Raw genomic sequence first — 21,431 nt, 5'->3', positions numbered from 1 at the left:
GTGCAGCTTAAACCTGAAAATGCAATATACAGCTAATTAATAACTCCTTTTACTCCTTTATCATGCTCTCTGATAAGTGGCAGTGTTATTTAAATAATTAGATGACTCACTCAACTATGCATTAAAAGCAAAACAAATGCTGGTGAAAGTGTTATTTTCTTTAAGCATTTAGGTGAATAATTCAGACTGCAAATCTGCGTCTACCTCTTTTACCGTGACTGTCCCTGGGGATTGATCTGAGGAACACAAAGATAAGAAAAAAACATCACAGTGCTTTTGTCCCACAAATAATCTTAATGATACAAGAGTAAAAACTGAGGGATGCATAAGACCTAATAATTTAATTATGATTCAAGCAGTGTGATAATGCATATGTCTGAATGACATAAGTACATTTGTGTGTGTTGTGATGTCACTCTATACCTGCATTCTCCATGTTTTGTAGCAGCTGTAACACTAAAGTAAGTCGTTTTATCTGCTGAGGGCTCAGGTCCCGTGGGTCCACCCCAAAACTCTTTAACAGTGTGGCCAGCTGTGCCAGTGTATCATCTACAACACAAATATTAACATGCTGAATGAAATTAAAACATCAGCACGCACCACCACTAACAACTGAAAAAATGCTACATTTACACGTTTATTTATCCAAAGCAACTTACATTGGATTCAAAGTACAGATTTGACAAGTTTAAGCATTTTCTGGGATTTAAAACATGACCTTGGTGTTACTAGCACCAAAAGTTCTACTATTTTAGGTACAGGAATCCTAGCCCTGAGTTTTGCAAAAATGTGTCTTATCATACTTGCTCTCTAAACAGCAAACAAGCTTAAAATACACATCTGTTCAAGCACAAAACAATGAACAGCTCCATAATATAATTTTAATCCATTCTAAACTAAAGCAAATGGGAAAACTGCAGACTTCAATGGTGCATTGTTTACTATGACATCCTCTTAAGGGCACAATATTTGAAGCATCCCAAAAAAGGTACTCACCATCAAGTCCAGAAAGAGAGCTGTAGTCCTGAGGGATTTTCTTGTTGTTGCGCTGGGCTGAGCTGGCCTGTTCCTGTAGGGTGTAGTCCTCTCCATATTCCAAAGGGAAATCTAGATCTTCATAGTATGGGGCGGCAGGGAGGGCTGCTGTCCCCCTGTGGCGTAAAGAGGGTTGTGTGGAGGAGAGGTAGAGAGAGACAGCATCTTCCAGGAGCTGACGGTCTCTGTCTCTTTGCTGGGCTCCAGCTCGAGAGGGGGGTCGCTGGTATCCCATGCTGGTGTGAGGATGGAGAGAATGGGTCATGTCCTCCTGTTAGGGAACAATGAGAGAAATTAATATAAAAAGGTAAGATAAATCTGTTTAATTTTCTATGCTACTTTCAAAAAATAAAAGAGCCTTACTTGTAGGTATGAGTATGGGTCCATTGGTAGGGCTTGCATCCGGAGCGAGGAGGACTGGTGGGGGTCTAGGACCATGTAATCCATGTAGCTCTGAGCTGGACCAGGTTCAGAATTAGAGCTAGAATAGACCTTCTTAGCTGCAGGCTGTGGCGGCCTGAAAAAAATTCAGTCAATTACATTCAATCTAATAAAAGAGATCAAACATCTGAGGTCTGAGAGACCTCTGAAATCAAGTTTTCCAGCAGCAATAACACACACTCAAAGGAACGGTTGAAAAATAAAAAAATTACTTTCTCATGCTGTTTCTGCAAAACCTGTCTGACTTTCTTTTTCTTGTGTAACACAAAAAGGAGAAATTCTGAAGAATGCTTTTCCATTAATATAAATAGACCTTTCAAGCACCATAAAAGTATTCTAGATCTTTTACATAAGTAGAACATACAAGTCTGTGTGCAGCATCTAAGAAGTCTTCATTTGATATCCGTTGGAGCCGATGGACTCGAGTTTGAGTCCTGAGTTGTGGTACTTTCTGACTCTCTCACACTTTGCTTTCTGTCAAGTGTCTATTAACCTATACAAATAAAGGCAAAAATGCCTTTTTTAAAAAGAAAATCTTGACACCCATGCTAACTCTACTTTTAAAATTCATGAGGGAAGTGGTGATTTATGAATGAAATATTCTGTTGAATCAAATGAATTGATAAAGTTTTTCAACAGTCTGAAAAGTTAATTAAAGAATCGGACTGATCTGGTCATCCATTACCAGCTAATTGAAGAGAACAATTTAAAATTCACAAAGCTATTATATGAACTCAACAAACTTAGAATATCGTGCACTTTCATGATACTTTTATGGTGCTTTTGAGCTCCAGAATCCATTAACAGTAACTGCACAGAAAAAATGACCAAGGAGAAAAAAAAGTTCAATAAAAAGTTCAAAAAGAAAATAAAGTCATATAGTCCAGGTGATATGTGCAAAATTCGAGGTGATATGTTCACTCTTTCATAAAAGCATGAAACCTGGTACAGTTGTACAGGTTGGGGCCCTGAATATTTTCAGAAATGGAGCCATCGCAAAAACACCTTTTACTTTCCGCCATAACCAAATTATGTATTTTGTGTCATATCTCCTGAACCAAACATGATAACACAGAAAAGGTGATGTCTACCCCTCAAGGATTTCAATGATACCATATTCAAAAACATAAACTGTTCAGGTGAAGAGTTAATCGTGAAATCAGCAATGTGAGAAGGAAATCACAGTATCTGAGCATCACAGTACCACAGCATTTACAAAAGTCCATATTATGGCTATTAATTTTTCTTTCTTTGATAATTAACTAATATTTTATTCAATAGTACAATAAAAGATTGCTTTAATTAATTAATTAATTAATTATTAATTCGTTACATTTATATAGCGCTTTTCTGGGTACTCAAAGCACTTTACATGAATCTCCTCAACCACCACCAATGTGCAGCATCCACCTGGATGATGCGACGGCAGCCATATTGCGCCAGAACGCCCACCACACACCAGCTTAACTAATATTTTATTCAATAGTCCAATAAAAGATTGTTTTCAAGAATACAATAATTTATTTCAGAGATATAAAAATATAATCTCAAGTAAGTGTATTTTTCCTTACCTCTCAGGCAGAGACAGGTAGGTGGTAGTGTGTTTCCAATACATTCTTGTTCTCTCTCAACAATGCTCTAACATCACACACAGACGGCAACACAATCTTGCTAAGCTGCGTCCTATCTGCACCTCTTCTGCTGCACCTCTGTTATTTTCTGTGGGTCTCTGGAATTGTCAGTCAGCTGTCAACAAACTTCATTCTGGCCATTGCTTCTCAGTCTACTCTTAGTATCTTGGGCTTGACTGAGGCCTGGATTCGTCCAGAAGACTCCGCAACCCCTGCTGTTCTCTCTAACAACTTCCCTTTCTCTCACACCCCCGGTCAGGTTGGAAGGGTACTGGTCTTCTCATTTTTAATAATTGGAAATAAGCAACCGACTCTTCTCTATGCAATAGAAATTATTTTGAGTTTCATGCTATTATGGTAACAGCTCCTGTTAAACTCCATATTGTAATGATTTATCACCTTCCTGGTCAACTGGTCAACTCAACCTTTATAGAGGAGCTGTATGGGCTGCTGTCCTCATTCTCTGTGGATGACAGTCCACTTGTAGTCTTTGGTGACTTCGAAATCCATCTGGAGAAGCCTTACACTGCAGACTTCCACTTCCACTCCTAGCTCCATTCGATCTCAAATGGCTTACTACCACAAGCTCTAACACATCAGGCAACCAGCTTGACTAAATTTACACATGCAATTGTATCACAGACAACATTTGGTAAAACCTCTGGACATTTCTGCTCATTTCGTTATTACATTTAACCTACATATTACTACCTGTGTGCCATTAATTCCTCTATAGTTACTTTTAGGCAAAACCTAAGCTCCCTTTGACCCTTCCATCTTATCTCTGTAGTGTCATCCTCTCTTCCCACACCCACCCATTTCTCACCTCTGGATGTACATACAGCAACTGACACTTTATGATCCACTTTAACTTCTTGTCAAGACTATCTGTCTAGACAGGCCAGTGCATAATACCACTTTTAACCTAAAAAGTTGCCCCATGTATCATCATCTTTACTGTATTTTTGCTGAGCAGTCTTTTGGGTGGCTCACCAATGTACTAGTAAATCTACTGTAAAATATTAAGTAGGCTTGAACAAAATTTTTGTGGGGAGAAGAATTTATTGAAGATGGTAGTGTAGCAGTTCTTCAATAGTGATGTTAGCATGTCTTCCTTCAAACAATTTTAACCTTGTATGAATCCTTCTCCCAAAGTTCTGTCTGTGGGATATAATGTTATACCTGAAGACAAAAGGGCTAGAAACAATACTGTTAGGACCTTCACGCTGGAGATCCTGCAATCTACAAGACGTTCCTGAGGAATGCTGTTCCTTTGTAATTCTAATGGAATGGACCATTTGGTTCACACCTGTTACATTATTTCTTTCACAGAATGACCAACTTGAACTTTAACCAATCAGGTTTCAGCAGCGGCCATTCAACTGAGACTGCTTTGGTGTCGGTCACTATAGCCCTGCAGTGAAAGCTGATCCCAAATCATCAGTTCTTATTCTGCTGGATCTATCTGCCACTTTTGACACTGTGAATCATCAGTTTATCCTGTCTGCCATCACCGGATCTGCACTCCACTGGTTTGAATCTGATCTCACAGGTAGGTCTTTCAGGGTTTCCTGGGGAGGAGAAGTATCCCAAGAACATCAACTGGTCACAGGTTTTCCTCGTGGATCAGTTCTTGGACCCCTCCTCTTCACCATATATCATTCATTTCAACCAGACAATCTGATAGTAGCTGCATGGATCTCAGGCTGCCTGGCAAACATCCCGGCATGGATGAAGAAACACCTGCAGCTCAACCTGGCAAAGACTGAGCTTCTTGTTTTCCCTGCCACTTCGACTCTACAGCATGATTTCATCATCCTGCTAGGTTCATCAAAAACTATTATTTGGTGACCAGCTGACCTTCAAGGACCATATAGTAAAGACAGCTCGATCATGCAGGTTTGCATTGCACAACATCAGGAGCATCGGGCCCTTCCAAACAGAGCATGCTGCACAAATTCTTGCCCAGGCCCTTGTCATTTCTAGGCTGGACTATTGCAATGCTCTTCTAGCTGGACTTCCATCATGCTCAATCAAACCTCGACAAATGTTTCAGAATGCAGTGGCACGACTGGTCTTCCATGAGCCCAAAAGGGCCCACTTCACACCGCTCTTTATCTCTCTGCACTGGCTACCGGTTGCAGCTCGCATCAAGTTCAAGACATTGATGTTTGAGTACAGAACAAGTGGCAACCTTCCGGTCTCTCTCGTGAAACCAACACGGAAGTGACTAAAACTGCAATTCATCGACTGGCCACTAGAGGCTGGCTCCAAAAGGGAGTCAGTCCAGTAGACTCCCCATGTTAAAATGCCCAACATTACAGCAGGAAAAAAATATGTTTACAGCCTGGTACAAAAAGTGGTTTTGGTCTATATAGCTAATTTTTCCCTTCGTGACAACTGTGAGGGGGGTGAATTGTTTTATAACTCATCCGTTTCAATTATATTAAGCGTTAAAGTTCTGCCTAATTAAGGGCGTGGCCACTTGAGTGACAGCTGAATTGCCGCTGCTGTCACCACCGTCGAGCTAGGTGGGCGTAGTTTCAGCAACCAGCTCCCGCCTATGGCAAGCCTTTTTAGCATTTAAAAGTTTGTTTTGACTATCCATAAATATAATTTAAGATAGGAAAAATTGTATTTTGACGAGTCATAATTATAATTCGACTAGACACAATTAGAGATATCTGCAATTATAATTGCACTAGTAAGAAATCGGATTGGAGATATCTCTAAATACTTTATGACTAGACAAAACTCCATTTAAGATATCTGTAATGACGTCATAGATATCTTCAATAGGGCATCACACATACGCAAAGGTAATTAGAGATATCTCTAATTCAGTTTCGACTAGTCACAATTATATGAAAGTGAAAAGTGAAAGTGACTTGACATGTGGCCAAGTACAGTGACCCAAACTCAGAATTAGTGCTCTGCATTTACCCATCCAAAGTGCACACACACACCGTGAACACACACCCGGAGCAGTGGGCAGCCATTTTTTTTTGCCGCGGCACCCGGGGAGCAGTTGGGGGTTCGGTGCCTTGCTCAAGGGCACCTCAGTCGTGGTATTGAAGGTGGGAGAGAGCGCTGTACAATCACTCCCCCCACCTACAATCCCTGCCAGTATGAGACTCGAACCCACAACCTTTGGGTTATGAGTCCGACTCCCTAACCATTAGGCCACAACTTTCCCCTTGGATATTTTAAGATATCTGAATTGTACCTGCTCCTAGTCGAATGTGCTGTTGTGTGACGTGAGACTAAATTTACTCAGCTCCTCCCAGAGCCCTTCCCCGACTAATGTTTAGTTCTAACTGCTAACAACAGTGGTCTGCTTTTCTTGTCATGGAGAGAAAAGCTACTGGATGAAGTGCTTCAGGGATTTTTAAATAATATCTGGATGCAGCCTTATGTGGTAAAAGGTCTCCAGTGTGCATGTATGTATAGCGCTATGATTTTAATTGAATCATGTTGCAAAACGGACCAAATGCAGTGTAATGTTCAATAAAGGCAGAAAACCGCAAACTGCTCGTCAGAATTTATTTATTATACATTTAGACATAATGAAGAACAATGGAATTATACTACAAAAACATGAAAAATAGTAGAAATAAATGCATGACGGACAAGAACAATGCTTAATAATCAGATGCAGTCAAAAAAGGTGAAGGATGATTTTTAAAAGATTACAATTTAATAAAAGTTTAACTGGCATTGATGACATTTATTAGTAGGTTACATGTAAGCAATGCCTTGTGGTAACATCACAGAGAAGCACTTTCGTTCACCTTTCCTGGCTGGTGAAATGATCTTCCCACAATCACAATAATTAACAGAACACCCGACAAGTTATCTGACAGCAACACTAATTTAATCCCATACCCGACCCATTTGACATAAAAACTGGGACCCGAACCACACCTGCATTAAATCTCCTACATGAGGCAGACAAAACTCATTTATTAAAACTTTTATTCAAATTGTGAATAGATTAAATACAGAAAGCAAGTAAAGAGCGCTACCTTTAAAGGGGTCATATGATGTTGCTAAAAAGAACATTATGTTGTGTATTTGGTGTAATGAAATGTGTTTATGCGGTTTAAGGTTAAAAAAATACATTATTTTCCACATACTGTACATTATTGTTTCTCCTCTATGCCCCGCCTTTCTGAAACGCGTCGATTTTTACAAAGCTCATCGTTCTGAAAAGTGAGGTGTGCTCTGATTGGCCAGCTATCCAGTGCGTTGTGATTGGCCGAATACCTCAAGCGTGTGACGGAAATGTTACACCCCTTAACATACTGTGATGCCGTCTCCCGGCACGATGAGACAAAACCAATAAAACCCATCACAAACGAGGCATTTGTTGCATCCATTGGGGACATAATTACAGATTATAATGACTTATACTGTGTTTTTACGCGTTGCGTTGCGTTGCGTTGCGTATCGTGACGCGTAAATTTAAAACCATGTCTGCATTTGTGATCTGAGAAATGACAAACAACAAGAGCTACTCTACACTGCTTAAAACTCGCATTTGAATCATCAGTGGCAAATCCTTTATATATAAAAAATGTACTTACAGTCTGTGAGTCAGAAGCGCCAGACTGTCCTTGCAAAGTTGGAACTGCCCCACTTTACAGAAACAGTCTTTGTGCACAGACCCATTGTAGGCTACTCTGCAGGTTCAGGAAACAGTCCTCCATAAAATGCGTCACACAGCGTCACACACTGCGGGCTTGAGTGAGGAACGGCCGGCGGACTTGAGAACGGCGCGGCCAGTGTTGTGCCGAATTCTGCACCCCTGCCAGATTATGCACCCCCTCGTTGAAGTCACTACCTGATTGCCTAATCCCAACCGCACCCCTAAACCTAACCCCTCCCCCACACTTACTCCTAAACCTACCAATACTAGGGGGTGCATAATCTGGCAGGGTGCAAATTTCGGCACTACACCAACGGATTAGACGAAGGAGCATCCGGCGGGCTTGCGGCAACCACATGTGACGACCCCGGGCTGGACTCCGCTTCGTCCACGGTGAAAGCCGATCCGGCGATCCACAGCGCAAAGTTTCCTCAGCGACCAGCACGGATCAGCTCTAGGCATGAAGAAGCGGATATCGTCCTCTTTTGGAAGGCTAAACAATGTAGTTTCGCTTTCACAACAAATCACACAGCTCTTCACGACATGGCGGCGGCGGCAACAACAATACTACAGCAAGAATAAAAGTTATGCCTTCTTTCTTTGCGTGAACATTTGGGCGGTGTTATGCAAATCTTCCCACACAGTGACGTAAATATGTGGGGGCGTGTTAGAACGAGCTGTTTTAGGTAGGCGTGGACAAGTCTTAACTTTTATAAAGAATATTTCTTTGGATTTGAAACTTTAGTCTTTGCAACTTTACAGATCTTCTTTATGCACCAAGAGCTTGTAACACTCCAAAGAGAAAGGAAAAATTTAAATTGCATCATATGACCCCTTTAATATATAATCACTACAGCTGACAATTAGTGGCAGCGCGATTCGGCTACATTGCTCAGAGTGTACTGGATTGAGTCGAAATAGACGTTATTGGACCCGCAACCTGCCCGTGCTTGTCACCGTCTGGCCCGCTCCCGCACCACACCCTACACATATATTAGCGATCAAATATTATATATATATCAAATATTAGCGATTCAACTGCATGTACCCGCCCGCATGCACGACTCTGGCTTCCCCCCTTGTGGACAACATAATAGACAACTCTGGCCCCAGAGTGATTGTAAATTAAGTTTACATGAAATATGTTTGAAATTTAATTCTGCCTCTTCTGAGATTTCATTGTAATCCTTCTCATAAAGTCACTGAATTAACCATTAACTGTTCACCTGATTGCATCGCCATCTGTGTGTGATGTTAGAGCATTGTTGAGAGAGAACAAGAATGTATTGGAAACACACTACCACCTACCTGTCTCTGCCTGAGAGGTAAGGAAAAATACACTTACCTGGGATAATTTTTTTATATCTCTGAAATAAATGATAGTATTTTTGAAAACAATCTTTTAATGTACTATTGAATAAAATATTAGTTCATTATCAAAGAAAGAAAAAATTAATAGCCATAATATGGACTTTTGTAAATGCTGTGGTACTGTGATGCTCAGATACTGTGATTTCCTTCTCACATTGCTGATTTCACGATGAACTCTTTACCTGAACAGTTTATGTTTTTATATATGGTATTATTGTAATCCTTGACCATCAAAACATAGGGGTAGACATCACCTTTTCTGTGTTATCATGTTTGGTTCAGGAGCTATGACACAAAATACATAATTTGGAAAAGTAAAATGGTCGCCATGGCAACCACAAGGTGTTTTTGTGATGGCTCCATTTCTGAAAATTTTTAGGGCCGCAAACTATACAAGTGTACGAAGTTTCATGCTTTTATGAAAAAGTGAACATTATTTTCACATATCACCTGGACTAATACAAGTTTGGAACAATGTGAGGGTGAGTAAATGATACTATTCCTTTAAACTAAAAGCATTGCTTGTTCCTGGTACTCACTGAGCATTCTGGACCTTTTGTGTGCGTGTGTGAGGAATACGGCTCAGCTCCTTTGCAATGATGTGTTGGGTGATTTCATCCTGCCAGGAGAATCCTGTTCCCAGGCACACAAATACACACATCAGCACAAACAATGTAAGCATGTACATGTAAAACAGTACTAAACATGAACAGTAGTACTTGCACTACAGTACATGACTTCCCAGAGTCTTTATTTCAGGAGTGAGTCAGCTTGCATTGTGAGTGTACTTTTTCTTGAAAACAAGTCTGAAGCCTGAGATACACAATCCTGTCTGCAGTGCTTTGTTTGTTTGCCTTTAGTCTCTCCTAATCCTAATGGATAATCTATGTCTTCATTATTTCATTTGATATTATACTAAATTATTCTATATTATGCTTTTGATACACCTTGCACACTCCATTAGATATAGCAGCAGATGACAGTACAAAAACTGGTAATATAATGAATCAGAAAATAAATGAAGTGTTAAATATTAAAACTGTGGGAATTGTTTTGTTGTCAGTACCATAATAAAATTAATGTAATGTAATGCAATGTATCCTGATAGATTAAATGTTGAAAAAATTTAGCTTTTCTTTTTCATTATAAACTTTATTATTGATTTATTTATTTTATTTTTATTTCAAATCAGTGAAATGTAATAAATTAACAAACAAAAATTATGTTGTTAGCAAATTGTTTTAATACACTTAGCACATTGACATTTGAATGTTTACTCTAGCCAATGAATATGAGTAACAGGGAATTAAAAGGCAACGGATAGCAAAGTTACCAGCTGTTTACTGTCGCGGGATACATGATTTAATGCATGATTTAATTATTATTCATTGATTTGTAATCATATTTGCATTTCCTAATTTTTCATATTTTCAAAAAATAAAAAGCACAAAAATAGTAGCATTACCACTGTAAATGTGTGTGTGTGTGTGTGTGTGTGTGTGTGTGTGCATGTTTATGTGGTTTATGAGGACACAAATTTGTATAATAACATGGGTATGACATAGGTATTACAACGAGAAGGTGATTTATGAGGACATTTTCAGTGTCCCCGTAATTCAAAAGGCTTATAAATAAAGAGTTTTAATGCAGAAAGTTTCCTGTAAGGGGTAGGTTTAGGGGTAGGGTTGGTGTAGGGCAATATAAAATATGGTTTGCACAATATAAAAACCATTACGCCTATGGAGAGTCCCCATAAACCATAAAAACAAACCTGTGTGTGTGTGTGTGTGTGCCTACAAAACCTCAAATCATAAACACTGTGTGGCCTGGCCAGAGAGAAAGATGGCTTAATAAACATACTAAATAATGTCTTAATGAATCTGTGGTTATGTTTTGAGGCAGGGGCTTGAAAATATTATTAGCCCAGTATATAAACAACAGAAGGCAATTTGAATGTCCCCACCATGACAGAAAAATAAATGTGTGTGTGTGTGTGTGTGTGTGCATGTTTACCCTGAATCATCAACTCTTTGAGCACTTCCTGCAGTCTCTGAAGAACAGGAACAGAGACCTGGTACTGAACCTGGTCATGTCTGGAGCTCCGGCACTGTCCAAAGAGTTTGTCTGTAACACATACAAACACAAACCATTCATATCTAGAACACTGAATACAAAATCTGGAAAGGAAACCTCTTTTAAAATAATATAATATAAACGAACATAATATTAAAATACCGTTTTGATAATGATCTGAAATGCATCTTCTGAATATTATGTTGAAAAGTATAAACTGATGTCAGTATAAACATCAAAATAATAAAATATAAAGCATCTTAAACACTCGTATATAAATACGGTGTGATTACGAAGCACATTAAAATGTTGCAAACAAAATAACCCATAAGTGAAAAATGAGCCAGTTTCTTGACTAATAAACACCCATAACATATTCAACCCACCCCACACTCACATCCCACACATATACCACTGACTCATCCCTGACTAAACCTCCAGTTGTGTGGTTTAAAAAAAGCCCTTGATCCCCTCACGCAGATGAGCTCGAAACATGAACCCGGCCATTTTCTATATCTCAGAGCAGGTCTGTCCATGAACATGACTCACAGCTATTTATAGTACAGACGGAGATGTGAGAGCACTATGGGGGAGATAGATCAGTTGCCCTGGGGCATGGAAATACACAGAACATTATTACATCGCAATAGAAGTGACCCCGGAGAACTGATGTCACACCATCACTTCAGCAAAAGAAAGATGTACAGTTAAGGAGTAACACACACAACACACAATTATTTTCTTCCTCTCATAATATATACATGAATATTCATAAAAGACATTTTTCAGGAGTTGCTGCATTTTTATTTTGTTTTATGGTTGAGTATACATTGGTTAAGCATAGACAGACACATAAATGCATGCAAGCTACATACATAAAAAATTAATAATTGTTTGTTAGAATCTATTTTTGAGCAAATGCCTACAGATAAAATGACAGAATAAGGGATGAAGTGAAGGCTTTTGGAATCTCTTTTTAACAAATGTCTATTATTATGCCTTATGGAAGCTTGTTTCTGCCATGGATAAAGGTAATTGCGACTTTTTATCTCATAATTCAGACAATTTTTATCGTAATTCAGAATTATAAGAATTGTGAGATTCAAAAAGTCTGAATTGTGATGTATAAATAAGTCAAAAATCTGGATTGTGATATATAAATAAATTCACAATTGCAAGAAAAAAAAGTCAGAATTGTGAGATAAAAAGTTTTTACATTTTTTATTCAGTGGTGGGAAAAAAACTATTGTGAGAAGTAAACTCAAGAGTTCTGATTAAAAAAAGTTAATTGCGAGATATAAACTGGGAAAAAAGTCTGAATTCTGAATTTATACCTCACAATTCTGAGTTTAAATCTCACAATTGAGACTTTGTTTCTCGCAATTCTGAGAAGATAAGTCTGAATTGTGAGATATAAACTCAGAATTACGAGAAAAAATTTAGAAATTAAACAGTACAAGCACCACCAGAGTATGTTATATAAAAGGTGAATAACTCCTTTTTCCCACTTTCTGTGTCTCTGTACATATTCAGTGTAATACAAACACCTGACTTTCAGTAAGTGTGTGAGTGGAGGTGTCAGAACAAAAGAGATTGGACTGGAAGCAAACTGCATTTCACTAGAAAAAAAAAGAAAAAAAGCTTATTTATACTCCTTTGTTCCATCATTTTTTGACACTGGGAATACGGAAGCCTTGACCATGTACAGCAACCCAAGACCCAGCTAATTGTCACTGCGAACACGAGTCTCTGAAATGCATTTCAAAGAGCTCCTCATATTTGTGTAACCTCTTTTGAATTTGCAGGTACGTGTGTGGGTATATATGGGCACGTATGTGCGTATGAGTGTGTTTGGATGCACAGCAAAGACGTGAGTCTGTGCGTAAGCACCGTGTAGTGAGTCATCAGTGATTGTGGGGGTGTACACCCAGCTTCCATCAGCTTGATGATGTCACCGTTACCAAGGGGACATGGAGCAGAGGTGGGAGGGACTTGACGGTGAGAGAGAAGAGCAGGTGACAGAATACTAGTGGTTCATGGCTGTGGAAATACGTACACAGGTAAATCCCTGAGAGGAGTACAAAATAACAGACGGAATGTGAATGATTTTAATTGGTAATTGCATTCAAACAAAAACAATTCATTCTCAAATCATACTGGTTTTACATCATTAAGTTTAGACAAACTTGTGGAGTTTAGTGCAGCTGAAATTTGTTTAAATCCATTTTTTTTTACTTTCCATTCAAATTGTTAAACTAATAATATCATTTGTAACAAAACAAATATGGTAGCACTTTTTTAAAACAATTTTTTGTTACAAAATTGTTCATTTGTTACAGTATTTACTCATTTTTGTTATCGTTAGTTAATAAAACACAACTGTTCATTGGTAGTTCATGTTTGCTCAGGTCCATTAAATAATATTTAATAGTCCATTAACAAATCCTTTTAAAATTAAAAAGCTTTTCATTTTAATAATGCATTAGTGAATGCTGAAATTAACATTATCTAAGATTAATATAAGTATTTTTCATTGTTAATTCATGTAAACTAATGCTAACAAATGAAACCTTATTGTAAAGTGCTACAGAAAAAAATAGTAATTTAGAAAATAATGCAAAATACAAGAATTTCCAGATTTTTGGAACCCATTGTATCTTCATGTGGACATCTATGTAAAATACTGACACAAAGAACATAAACATCCGCCTCCTGTATACACCAACACTATCTTCGTTAATGCTGACTGATATGAAATGAGTGAAGTGAAAGTTCCTGCAGTGTAAATTATTTAGCTGTGTGCATGTGTCCCCTGTTGCGTCGTAGCACTAGCAGGATGTAACAGAGCTGCGGTGTCAAATGATGATCCGGAAATCACAATTAGATCATCAAGAGCAAGAAATAAAGAGGCAGGACGCAGAAGATAGAACCACGTCCTTGTTTCTGAACGTAAGATGTACTGTATCTACGCCATATGATATTGTCTCCCTATTGTGATACTCACCATCAGAGCAGAACTGCTCCCTAGAGCACAGCCTCTTCTCAAACAAACAGCCTGTATGCAAGAGACAGAAAGAGAGAAGAAGAGGAGCAGTTGAAAACAGAATAAAACATTAACATTAAATTGACAACTACTGAAAATCTCAAAAGTATTTTTATCAATGGAGATATAGTATAGACTTTTTTCAAGTGATGTCTAAGTGACCTTTCCTTCACCAACACATTCATCTCAGCCATAAACCAATGCGTCAAATCTGTCTTTCCAACTTTCTGACTCTGGTACTAGAGTTATAGCTTAAAAACACAATCCGAAAGCATATAAACAATATTGAATCAAGATAAGAATCATTTGTCCATGATGGCCTATGACTGCAGTAGCTAGTTTCCCCTAAGATGTAGAACTGCTGAGTGGGCAGATAGAATGAGGAAAAAAACTCTGAGCAAGTGCTCAACACAGCTGATCAAATAAAAAGAAACCATATCTGCCAGAGCATGACCTGGCTATGCTTAAGCGTGTATATGGGTGTGTGTATGTCTGTTTGTGTGCCTGAATATATGTATGTATGTATGTATGTGTGTGTGTGTGTGTGTGTGTGTGTGTGTGTGTGTGTGTGTGTGTGTGTGTGTGTGTGTGTGTGTGTGTGTGTGTGTGTGTGTGTGTGTGTGTGTGTGTGTGTGTGTGTGAAACTCTAGGCTGGCCAACAGCACCGCTGTCGGGGGAACCAAGCAGGACAAACAAAGACTCAGGCTGATAAAGCTGGAGAGAATAAAGTAAAGTGGCCTAAAAACTGATTTAGACAGTTAAAAGCATTGGGGTTTTGGTTTTTGGTGAAAAAAAATTCTAAATGAAATTATAAACCAGATTAGGGCTTTTCACATGTGCGCTTAATCCCAGATTATTGTGGTTCTAAACTAAAGCAATAAGCCCCAAGAAGCCGTTAGGCACGACGCGACCTTAGCTGTTATAAATTCACTGTAAACCACGGCTTCACGGGGCTTGTTGCTTTTATAAAAACAGTTATTCCATATACGTAGTAAGGTTTCACAGAATAAAACAGAGCAAATAAAGTGTAATGATATTAATAAAAACAGTATTCTTCCACCAAACAATGTAGTTCCTCAGAAACAGCTGTGGTTGCTGAGCAACACAGAAGTAAACAAAGGTTTGTAGTGTATTTTACAACAGCGTAGAACACGGCTCAACCAATCAGAATCAAGGACCAATAGACTCTTTTCAAGTGATGTCTAAGTGACCTTTCCTTCACCAACACATTCATCTCAGCCATAAACCAATGCGTCAAATCTGTCTTTCCAACTTTCTGACTTAAAAACACAATCCGAAAGCATATAAACAATATTGAATCAAGATAAGAATCATTTGTCCATGATGGCCTATGACTGCAGTAGCTAGTTTCCCCTAAGATGTAGAACTGCTGAGTGGGCAGATAGAATGAGGAAAAAAACTCTGAGCAAGTGCTCAACACAGCTGATCAAATAAAAAGAAACCATATCTGCCAGAGCATGACCTGGCTATGCTTAAGCGTGTATATGGGTGTGTGTATGTCTGTTTGTGTGCCTGAATATATGTATGTATGTATGTATGTGTGTGTGTGTGTGTGTGTGTGTGTGTGTGTGAAAAACTCTAGTCTGGGCAACAGATGTCTGTTTGTGTGCCTGAATATATGTATGTATGTATGTATGTGTGTGTGTGTGTGTGTGTGTGTGTGTGTGTGTGTGTGTGTGTGTGTGTGTGTGTGTGTGTGTGTGTGTGTGTGTGTGTGTGTGTGTGTGTGTGTGTGTGTGTGTGTGTGAAACTCTAGGCTGGCCAACAGCACCGCTGTCGGGGGAACCAAGCAGGACAAACAAAGACTCAGGCTGATAAAGCTGGAGAGAATAAAGTAAAGTGGCCTAAAAACTGATTTAGACAGTTAAAAGCATTGGGGTTTTGGTTTTTGGTGAAAAAAAATTCTAAATGAAATTATAAACCAGATTAGGGCTTTTCACATGTGCGCTTAATCCCAGATTATTGTGGTTCTAAACTAAAGCAATAAGCCCCAAGAAGCCGTTAGGCACGACGCGACCTTAGCTGTTATAAATTCACTGTAAACCACGGCTTCACGGGGCTTGTTGCTTTTATAAAAACAGTTATTCCATATACGTAGTAAGGTTTCACAGAATAAAACAGAGCAAATAAAGTGTAATGATATTAATAAAAACAGTATTCTTCCACCAAACAATGTAGTTCCTCAGAAACAGCTGTGGTTGCTGAGCAACACAGAAGTAAACAAAGGTTTGTAGTGTATTTTACAACAGCGTAGAACACGGCTCAACCAATCAGAATCAAGGACCAGAACTATCCGTTTTATAATGCTTATTTAACCCTGGGTAAATTTCCTTTACTAATGAAACGTTTCACATTTGCAATTTAGAAGCGGGGTTAGCAACGCTTTTTACCCGGGGTAACGAAACCCTGCGCAGGAGCAGTTAGCACCACATTGCGTCGTTAATTGTCGCATTGCGGAACTAAACTTGTACAGTGTAAGAGTGTAACAAAACAATGCTTTGTAAAAGCTTTAATGCGGTGTTAAAGCTAAAGGCTGGACAGACACACACTTGAAGATTTTAAGGCCGATTTGGGGGATTGGGCGTCGCCCGATTCGAGGTTGCTTGCAAGCGAGTTTTTGTCCAAAAACTCCTGGTGTCATTTAACTGCTCCCGATCGAGTGTAGCGTCCCTGAACTCAAATCGTAAATATCAAACATGATTGATATTTTTGATATAGATGTTCCATTCATAGAAAAGTCCATTCAGGAAAAGCAGCGAGTAACACCGCAAATATTAAAATATTTGATTATATTATACTAAAATTAGGCTATATACTAATAATATGATATTATATAGGCTACCATATTATTATATAATATGATATTATAGCTATAATAATATAATACTATAATCTGTTAAGATCTGAAAATCGTCTAGTAGTGTCCCTCGTTAGCAACAGACAACCAGTCGCATGCTTTGGATCACAAAAACACCACCGTCTGCGTTTGAGGGGAAAAATGTCAAACGGTGACGGAAAACCATTTAGATAAAGAGACCGTTTCATTCTTACCTTTAAAGTCGGCATGAAATGGAAGTAGCGATTGTCTTTTCTTCTCTACTGTGACGTATATCTGAGTGAAACGGCATCTGAAATGAGAGGGCGGGACTTGATTTCGTCCTTCGGGATTTGATTGGATCGTTGGAAGGTGGGGCGTTGCTAACAAAATGGAGGCAGATCTGAATGCCAGTTTGCAGTTAGTGGTGGGGGATTTCTCTCCACTGGATTCGCAGCCAACACCCAAGCATGAATAAATGTTTTATTCATTAAGGATGACGACGATGATCAACGCACAAAACATGCCTAAACCGCACGCGAGAGAGAGAGAGAGACTGCCTGAATGACTGAGCGTGTCCTCCATCAGGTTAAGTCATATTCATGAAAAAAATTAGTTTGCAATGTCCTAAGAGTAATGTTGTCGTAATATCCTCATATCTTTTCAATGTTTAGGGGTAACATACTCCCTCATGACTGGTGTCAGTGCTATAAAGTGAAGCATCAGCTTCAGCTTTTCCCCCTGTCGTTTATCCCAGCGTTCACCCCTCACGTCACTAGCTCCACCCTTGCGCCATAGCTCGTGACCGGAAGAGAAGATGAGTCGTTTTGAGGGGGAGGGGAGGTTAACGTTATTGAATAAAGATTATGAGGGCACATTCATTTTTTTTAAATAATGATGAAGAGCACAGATAAATTATTTACAATAAACACTACAGTATTCCATTATAAAATAAGAATTCTCAATTTTGATTTCATGGTGACTTTAAAAATGTTCCTTCTGTCCTACCTGTCAACCTATGTATTTGCACAGCTAATAGCGAGAGTTTGGGGCGTGGCTACTGTAGCTCAGCCAGTGTGTTTAGCCGGTGTGGAAAAAGAAATTCAGATTCCATTACAAAGTGCAAGCCAAAATTCAAAGACTTGACAAAATACACAAAGACACAGAAGGTATGCTAAACTTCAAGTTAAACGTATTCCTAATATGTTGGACCTTTTATTAAAAGTAGCCCATTTTACCTGTTGAGAAACCTGTGTGAAACGTGATTCCGTTTCCCCGGGATTTAGAATGATCCATGGTTAACCATTTCAAGTGTGAAAAGCCCTATTATGTGTTAAAATAAATAAATTAAAAAAACATTTGCTGCACTGCAAAACAAGCTCTCATATTGAAGAGTGAAGGTTACTGAACACAGTTCTAACAAACAGTTATTTGTGAAACACTCCAGTTTACTTTGATCAAAATGTGAAGTGTAAAGTTTGCTCATTCTTTACAGCTATTTTCCACCAGGAACTTATGCACTGCTGATTTAGAAATAGAACAGAATGTGATGTCAACATCTCATTTCCACTTTCCACTGATGACTTATCACTGATGACTTTACTCACGCTGGATTAATGATTAAAAGTGCACTGAATTCTTGTAAACAACATAATGAACAACACCAACTACTGCCAGAGTATAGTCTCGGACATACACGGTGCGAATATAAATGTGTTAAGACTATAAGCAATATATTTGCACAAAATAATCCAAACAAGTTGTCTGTGTAAATTCGTATCAGGCTAAAGCAGCAACAACCTTATACAAAGACCTTGTTAGTCAATAACTACATCAAAATTAGCCCTCCGAAAATGAGAGGAAATGTTATGGTGAATGAGACGGAACTCATGCTTGCCAAGACTGCAGAAATAGTTTACATTTAAATAATCAAAGTATAAATAAATAACTAGATATATACGCTTTCATGGCGCTGCGTTTTATTTACACAGAACTAAAAGCAGCATCTGAGTCAGTTTAGAGCAGCCTTAACCAGGCTGTGCAAAGGACAGCTACTGAAAATTCATACCATTCATAAATGTGACCATGGACCACAAAACCAGTCATAAGGGTAAATTTTTTAAAATTGAGATTCATACATATAATCTGAATGCTGAATAAATAAGCTTTCCACTGATGTATGGTTTGTTAGCAAAGGACAATATTTAATTGTAAAATATAATTGTAAGGCCGAGATACAACTCGGCCAAAAACTAAAACATTTGAATATCTGGAATCTGAGGGTGCAAAAAAAATCGAAATACTGAGAAAATCACCTTTAAAGTTGTCCAAATTAAGTTCTTAGCAATGCATATTACTAATCAAAAATGACGTTTTAATATATTTACAGTAGGACATTTACAGAATATCTTCATGGAACATGATCTTACTTAATATCCTAATGATTTTTGGCATAAAAAAAGGGTCTATAATTTTGACCCATAAAATGTATTTTTGCCTATTGCTACAAATATACCCCAGCGACTTAAGACTTGTTTTGTGGTCCAGGGTCACAAATGTCAATAGTAAACACAACTGCATGAACAACGCACGAAGATATTAAATCCCAACAACCTCACGAAAGCAATCGTCCATTAAACAGACTGCGAGAGTGCAATCGAGAGACTGTTGCTCAAGTAGAAAATGTATAAGACGTAGTAAATGAGAGTATATATTACAGAAATATTTGCAAATGGGTCACTCATCCAATGTCGCCAAGGATACAGAGAATAGAGTTATTTCTATTGGTCAGAGCAGGGAAGGAGAGTAAAGAGTATTTATGTTAACCAGATAATGCTTGCATAGAGGAGGATGACATATATTGGATGATATATACATAGCCCTCAATAAAACATAAAGTGGATAGATGCTCTCAAAATAATCAAATATGAAAATTGACCCTCTCCGTGGTGCTGAAATGGTGCTCTTCACTGAACGACTCCTTGTCTCCATACTGTCCTTTCCCACCAGTTGCATGATAAAGCTAAAAACACTTCAATTTACGTCTATAACACTTTTGATGCATGATTAGGGGGAGAAGTGTTCACAATGGCAATAAGAACCCAACACAATATGCAAATCTTCTCAAAAAGGGATTTTAAAATAATGACAGGTATCTAAGCTATATACATAGCCTTCAATAAAACTTAAAGTGGATAGATGCTTTCAAAATAATCAAATATGAAAATTGACCCTCTCCATGGTGCTGAAATGGTGCTCTTCACTGAACAACTCATTGTCTCCATACTGTCCTTTCCCACCAGTTGCATGATAAAGCTAAAAACACTTCAATTTACGTCTATAACACTTTTGATGCATGTTTAGGGGGAGAAGTGTTCGCAATGGCAATAAGAACCCAACACAATATGCAAATCTTCTCAAAGAGGGATTTTAAAATAATGGCACGTATCTATATGAAACCATCTTAAACGTGATCCCATATGACACATAATACACTACATTGCCCACGAGTAGAAGCATTTGTTGTACTGTATGTAAATAAATGTGGCCACATTTACAGGCCTAAACAACCACACCAATGCACGTCTGTGCACAATGAAACTGACATTCTTTCAATCGATTTTCATGACATTTTCTTTTCTAGCGACATGCACACCTACCGTATTTGCCTGCCGACCCAAGCTGGCAGAATACGGACATCAAAAACAGGGCTCTCCATACTCGTGGATGCATCATATTAACTATCCACGGGATTGAAGTCAGCACGCGTTGTTTTATCGCCCTCCGTCAAGAATTTAAATCCACATTTTGTCTGTCGGTGCCGCAGGCTTGTGCTAAACGCTCGTAGCACAAGTGATGGACGCGTCAGGTAAGACAACTTAACTGTAGGCTTTCGTTTTAGGCAGTAATAAACACACAGAGACATTCACGAATGCACTGAATTTCTGGTGCGGATCTGGAGCGGGAATCACGATCTTCCTTCATCGGTGTGGTGGGGACCCGCAGTTGCGTCACAGGGAAACCAGGAGGTTTGAGAAGTGTCTTACATGCAAAATGAAGGAAAGGGGGCTAGAGCCTATACATCTGGCTCCTGGTTTACCTATGAATGAAAGAGTGGGCAGGATGTGTGGCTGTCATCGACTGCAGAAGATGATGAATTCCTTCTGTTGGTTATTGTTTCCCTCCTCCCACGAAGAGACTGAGGTGAAAAGCAAAATGACATCACATATCACTGAGGAAAGAACTGATATCAGATGAATATGAGGTCAATCCATGTCCAATGACAAATGCTAATTGTTACTCGCACCTTTATTTGGAATCATACAGAAACGAATATGGAATGTTTAACATGAT

At 38.6% G+C, this 21,431-nt stretch overlaps 1 protein-coding gene across 1 annotated transcript in view; it reads right to left on the bottom strand.

Annotated features, from left to right (window-relative positions):
- ptprna (protein tyrosine phosphatase receptor type Na) overlaps positions 1-21,212 on the bottom strand; it is a 34,662-nt gene extending 13,450 nt beyond the window's left edge. Inside the window, exons 1-8 of the mRNA XM_016232580.1 lie at positions 20,738-21,212; positions 14,204-14,254; positions 11,140-11,250; positions 9,666-9,759; positions 1,399-1,552; positions 997-1,306; positions 424-549; positions 205-236 (exon numbers count right to left, since the gene is read on the bottom strand). Coding sequence (XP_016088066.1) covers positions 205-236; positions 424-549; positions 997-1,306; positions 1,399-1,552; positions 9,666-9,759; positions 11,140-11,250; positions 14,204-14,254; positions 20,738-20,813 — 954 coding nt within the window. The 5' untranslated portion in view covers positions 20,814-21,212. The remainder of the gene's footprint in view (positions 1-204; positions 237-423; positions 550-996; positions 1,307-1,398; positions 1,553-9,665; positions 9,760-11,139; positions 11,251-14,203; positions 14,255-20,737) is intronic.
- Positions 21,213-21,431: the final 219 nt, after the last annotated feature.

This window comes from Sinocyclocheilus grahami, unplaced genomic scaffold, assembly GCF_001515645.1.
Source record: "Sinocyclocheilus grahami isolate Dianchi unplaced genomic scaffold, SAMN03320097.WGS_v1.1 scaffold413.1, whole genome shotgun sequence".
Taxonomy (NCBI): domain Eukaryota; kingdom Metazoa; phylum Chordata; class Actinopteri; order Cypriniformes; family Cyprinidae; genus Sinocyclocheilus; species Sinocyclocheilus grahami.
The sequence above is the reverse complement of the archived record's forward strand: the minus strand, read 5'-3'. Positions and strand labels throughout refer to the sequence as shown.